The sequence below is a fragment of the Nylanderia fulva genome, unplaced genomic scaffold, assembly GCF_048542155.1.
Source record: "Nylanderia fulva isolate GAGA-0341 unplaced genomic scaffold, ASM4854215v1 Scaffold110, whole genome shotgun sequence".
NCBI classification, from domain to species: domain Eukaryota; kingdom Metazoa; phylum Arthropoda; class Insecta; order Hymenoptera; family Formicidae; genus Nylanderia; species Nylanderia fulva.
In genome coordinates this window covers 239,001-245,000 of record NW_028189303.1, presented here as the reverse complement: position 1 = coordinate 245,000, position 6,000 = coordinate 239,001, and the positions used below count along the sequence as shown (strand labels likewise).

General features: G+C 30.1%; 1 protein-coding gene across 5 annotated transcripts in view; it reads right to left on the bottom strand.

Moving 5' to 3' along the window:
• Positions 1-6,000, bottom strand: part of Cip4 (formin-binding protein 1-like Cip4) — a 55,153-nt gene that overhangs the window by 3,088 nt on the left and 46,065 nt on the right. Inside the window, exons 7-11 of one of the 5 annotated variants that reach the window (XM_029313615.2) lie at positions 4,479-4,511; positions 3,030-3,337; positions 2,360-2,548; positions 1,608-1,744; positions 1-507 (exon numbers count right to left, since the gene is read on the bottom strand). The exon at positions 1-507 is cut by the window's left edge and continues 3,088 nt beyond it. In XM_029313615.2, coding sequence (XP_029169448.1) covers positions 350-507; positions 1,608-1,744; positions 2,360-2,548; positions 3,030-3,337; positions 4,479-4,511 — 825 coding nt within the window. In that variant the 3' untranslated portion in view covers positions 1-349. The remainder of the gene's footprint in view (positions 508-1,607; positions 1,745-2,359; positions 2,549-3,029; positions 3,338-4,478; positions 4,512-6,000) is intronic. The other 4 variants (XM_029313616.2, XM_029313618.2, XM_029313621.2 and 1 more) reach the window with 4 other exon arrangements.

Below are 6,000 nucleotides of genomic sequence, written 5' to 3'. Positions count from 1 at the left end.
TTCTATTCTCGGATTCGTAAATCCTGGGATTCGCTGAAATGTCAATAGGGCGTACATTTGACTTGTTCGCCCACATTTCTTGGTTCTCCACGCAGTTCGGTCCAAAAATTTGTTTGAATACATTTTTAGGGATTCTTTTATCTTCTTCTCTTCTTGCCCGTCCTTTTCGATTAGGCCTGCGATCTGTCACCGACATCCCCATATGTTAATTCGACCAACACATTTTACCTTAGAGTCTTCAACGGCACTGAACGAATCTCGCGCACCGTCTTCGATTAATAATCTCCTTCCTTAATAATCTCCTAATTTCGCGTTCCGTAATTTTCTTTTAACAACTTAGGAGAAGCGGCTAAGTGTTGTACAGATGACACTCTATGTACGAGGTCGGCACAAAGCCCTCAATTGGCTGCGAAATGCGTCGCACTCTAGTCCACCCGTCTCCCTGATCTAATTCAATCATGTACAGCTCCTCGCCGTCATACATCGGTATAGAACCCTCGCTGGTCGCTGTAAATAATAATTAAAATAGTTATTAGTTAGTTACGGATGATAGAAGGATAAAGTAATTTTTTTGCTTTTCTTATAAATTGCACATTTTTTAAATTTTATTTTTACAAAATTGTTATATATGGAAAAAGAATAATATATGTTAATTAGAAATGGGATATAAGATTATATAAATTCTATTTCGATAGAAAGTATTATTAAGTATTATTATAAGTATATGTATAATAGTATATATTACTTATAAGTACTTAAATATATAATAGAGTACTTACTAAATAGTACTTATTACTTATGAGTATTTAAGTACTTATAAGTACTATTAAATACTTAAAAGTACTATTTCAATAAAAAGTACTGTTGAATATTATTATAAGTACTTAATAGTATTTTCTATTTCTTAATAGTACTTTCTATCAAATAATTATATAATAAATGGTAAGATTATATAAATTTTATTTCGATAGAAAGTATTATTCAGTACTATTATAAATACTTAATAGTATATGTATAATAGTATATATTACTTATAAGTACTTAAATATATAATAGTACTTACTATTATGTATACTGATATTATAAATATTATAAATACTAATATACAGTAATTTAAGTACTCAAAATAAGTGATTAAGTACTCGAAATAAGTGATAAATCGGCGTTACTAGTAATACATTTTTATAAGGGAATAGTACTTAACTAAATATTACTTAATACTTATGAGTATTTAAGTACGTATAAGTACTATTAAATACTTAAAAGTTTCAATAAAAAGTATTATTGAATATTATTATAAGTACTTAATAGTGTTCTCTATTTCTTAATAGTACTTTCTACCATAAAAAATCGAATCTTTTACAAGTGGTATATAAACTTTAAGATAAAAAATCTATTGATAACATTTATACATCCATTTATCCTATAAGTACTCATAGAACATCTTGATCCAGGTTCGATACTTAAACTTTTTTTAAAGGTATTCATAGAAAATTTAGAACTATTCAAGCAAATTTAAATCTATTTGTAAGATACTTAATCCCATTGCCAATGTCAATATTTTTGAACTATACATAGATCCATAAATCTCGGTCCATAGATTTTACCATCGAAAGGATAAAGCGCCCGACATGTCCCCAGTGGCGGCTGAGCGTCCACCTCGTCCGGGTAATATTCCTCGCAACCGCTGCCAGGTAGCGACGTTCTCGACTCGCCGAGACCAGATTCCGGGCTATTCGTGGAACTGTGCATCAGTACCGTAAAGCGAAAAATTCGTGGCTATTCGTCTAGTGTAAAGTGTCTAATTTACTCAAATCAAAACTAAATATTTTTGCAGAATGAAAGAAAAAAAACAATTGACCAGAGATTGAGTGGTTCGATTTGAATGAATGCGAATGACAGAGTGCGATAAGAGACTCCACATTCGTCACATTATTATTATTATTTAATGTAGATAAAACGACAATAACTCACGTGACACACCTTTGTTTTATCTCCATTATTTATGCTTATTAGCTTCAATTAGATAAGAGCGATTAAATAAAAGGTGAAGAAAGTATTAGGATATTTCTGGATTTATCAACGCGATTTATATTATAAAATAATAACAGAATATATAAAAAAATATAAATTTAAATAAAATGTGTACATATGTATGCATGTGTGTATGCGTGTTTACACAGAGCAAGCAATAATAAAAATATCCGATTATTGCGATAAAACGACGATACCACACAATGATAGAACTAATTTGTGAATTGAAATATTGAAGATTTTCAAAGTTTCGAGACTTTCCAAATGTATGATTGAATCTGTACGCGTTATAGACTCATCTCGTGTATTTTACAAGATAGCTTACCCATGAGTCGGTTGTGGGGTGCCTGGCGCACTCTTTTTATGAACCGGTTGATTTGCGTTCGCGTTACTGACACTCGAATCAGACGCGGATCTCGAAAGGCTCTCCTCGCCGCCCGAGTGTGATCCTCTTCGTGAACTCAACGGCCTCGTCGCCGAGCCGTTGGTAGTTTTTCGCGGTGCCTGGCTTGGGCTGAAAAACACAAACAAGCTATAAAAAATGCCAATCTTTTTATTTAATTTTTTTTTTCACTCATTTTTATTTCTATCCAATTTGCACTTTTATATATAATATTTATTATATTGTATAAAATATTAAATCATGTAATATTATATATGTAAAATATTAAATTATATGATATTTAAATTTTTTTTACACAATAACGCAGAGAGAAATATTTCTCTCTACGTTACTGTAAAATATTATATTATTATATCGTACATAAATATTTTATTATTACATCATATTGTATATACGATATAATGACATATTTTACAATAACGTAAAGAGAGACACTTTGTTATAATTACATAAAAAATTAAAACACGTACAGAAAATTCTTTGAACATACTTATCACTTTAAGTATGATAAAGGTCGTATGACAAATAAATAAATGAGATAAATAGCAACGTAGACATTTCATCTTCAGTTTCAAGAGAGCCCCTCATTTACCTAGACAAACTGACGCCGGCGCGCATCGCTTCTTCGAGGTAGCCTTGAAACTTTGCCAATTCAGCTCCGAGCTTGTCCAGTTTGTTGCTGGACTGGTTCAACTGTCCCTCTATGCTCATCGGATCCCCGAGGGCGGGATTCTGCTCGTAGACACCCTTCATCTTCATCAGACCGTCCCTGGCCGCCGTCTCCTGCTGGATCTTCGCCTGGATCTCGTCCAGTCGTTGCTGAAGTCGCTTCTTCCGCTGATTCGGCGGCAGATCGCTGCAGTCCTCCTTCGCCCCGTCACCATAGCCAGGCACATTGTTCTGGAATTTATCATGATAAGTACGTTGATTCCTTCGAAGAGAGCCTTATTTAATTATACCAATAAAATCTCTTCCTGAGACCCCGAAGAAACCTTTCGCAGCCAATTTTTTTACAGTACTATCCAAATTATTTAATAATATAAATATAATTATTAAATATATTAGATATATTAAATATATTAAATATATTTAAATATTATTAAATAATAATTATTTAAAAATAAATTAATTGTCATATTAATTATTAAAGTGTCCAAATTAATTAATACAACTTAAATAATAAAAAAAGTTCTTGAAAAAAAATCAGTAATTCAGTAAAAGATTATAAAATTCACTTTAAGACTTCTGAGTCTCCGCACCATGTTGGATTGTGACGTCAGATCTTTTCATTTCTCGTCTCTGATGTCACAATTCCAACATAGGCGAGGAGCTAGGAGTCTTATTAATAATTTACTTAATTTTTCAACTTAATATTAAATTATATAATATTTGACAAAATTATAACGCAGAAGAACGCTCTGTAAAATTATATTTAATTGTAATGTGAATACATTATGTTACGTGGGTCTCAAGAAGGAACAAAAGGAAAGATAAGAAAGCTTGGGAACACATTTTGTTAAAGATCTGCAATCTTTGTTAGTGAAAGCTAGCATATATAATATATATATAATAAATTTATATATATAAATAATTCCATTATTTATTGTTCTAAGCAATGATGGATAAAATGACGAATAAAATGTATTCTCTGCTCTATAACAGAAAAAAATAATAAAATTTCTAAAGTAGAAATAGCAGCTAACCCTTTTGGTGCTAAAAGATTTGGAGGGAAAAGGGGCAGTTAGTAAATAATAAAAATTTAATGTAATTTTAACTTTGCAAATTTCACAGATGCAAGGATTTTCTGTCAATTTAATTTTCTACTAATAATTAAATTGTAAAATACAAATAATCAAATTGGTTAATATAATTCTATTCTCATAAAGAAGAAGCAATCACCTGAGGGAGGGATCAACTTATTTACTACTGTATTATAAAGGATAAAGAAGACGAGCAAGTTGAGCACTTGTAAGCGTTCAGCAAAAGCACCAAAAGGATTAATCGGAAAAGTGACTTGGCCATTGAATAAAGGAGGACAGACCTTTAAAGCTATGCACACCTCGATCAACTTCTGCTGTTCGCATGAAACAAATCCCAAAAGCGATCACATCATTCAGCGAATGAGTCAGGATTTACGCACTTATATAGCAATAGCGGGAGCGTGATCTCAGAGAAACGTCATTTCGGAAACGTTAAACATATAAACAGTATAGGATATTTTAATTACATCACAGTATACAAAGAAAGAATACTAAGGAAAAGAAAAATGCACTTATCATTTCGTATTTAACAAATCTAATACATGAAGCTTCAGATATATTTAATAATTAATATTAAATTAATTAATATTTCGTTAATAATTAATATTATATAAATTTCATTTTAATATAAATTAAAAATGCACTTATCATCTCATATTTAAAAAATCTAATATATAAAGCTCCAGGTATAAATAATAATATAAAATTAATATTAAATAATTACATTAAAATTAATTAATATTAAATTAATTAATATTACGCTAATAATTATTAATATTATAGACATTTAATTTTAATATAAATTAAGGTTCTTGACTCTTCGCAGATTGTGACGTCATAATCTAACATGAGCGTGGCGAGGACTTAGGAGCCTTAATTCAGTTAGACAATAACAATGTAATTAATTCTAATATGTAACATTTTGTACAATTAATTATAGCCTTATAGTGATTAAGATTAACGAGTTATCGCTGAGTTCACGCTCTTTTACAAGACACTTTAACAACGTCGCATAAAATTTATGTTTAAGAGAGAGTGAGAGAGAAAGACGGGTGTTTTCGATATTATTGAAAGAATTGCGGGAGCAAATAAGCGGTCTACAGAGTACTTACTAAATGTGATAATATCCCAATTCATAGCCCGTGATGTTTTGGAAACAAGAAGACCACGGGCAGATTGAACCATCCACCAAATTAATAGAAAGTATACAAGAAAAATAAATTACGCGTTTTTCGTTATGAGAGCGAGAAAAAATGATTGCGAATCGTAAGTCAAAAAATCGTACAAAACTAAGGAAAGATACAATTGAATTCAATTCATTCGCGATTCTTATATATATTTATTATTACTTTTGATCAATTTATCTAGAAATTAAAACAAATTTGAAAAATATTTCGACTTTCAGAATAGAAAAATTTAAAAGTAATATTATATACAGAATGTCCCAAAAATTCTGCACATTTTTTTTCAAAAAACCTTTGTTTTCGAGATATTTGACATGTTGGAGGACTTTTCGGACACCTTTTATATATAATTATTTATAAATTATAGTATGTACATAATTATTTATAATAAATCATATAAAATAATTACATTAATGTATTTTGTTGTGTTCATCTTTTTTATATTAGCAGAAACTGAACACAATCATTTTCCTTAATTAAACCTTGAACTATCGTTAAGAGTTTGTTTTTTCAACTCGCTTTATCATCAAACTTATATGACTTCATTATTTCAATATAGAGGTATTTCGACGAAGAGAATTCTATTATATCGCAAAGCGCTTAGAAAGTAACAAGAGGC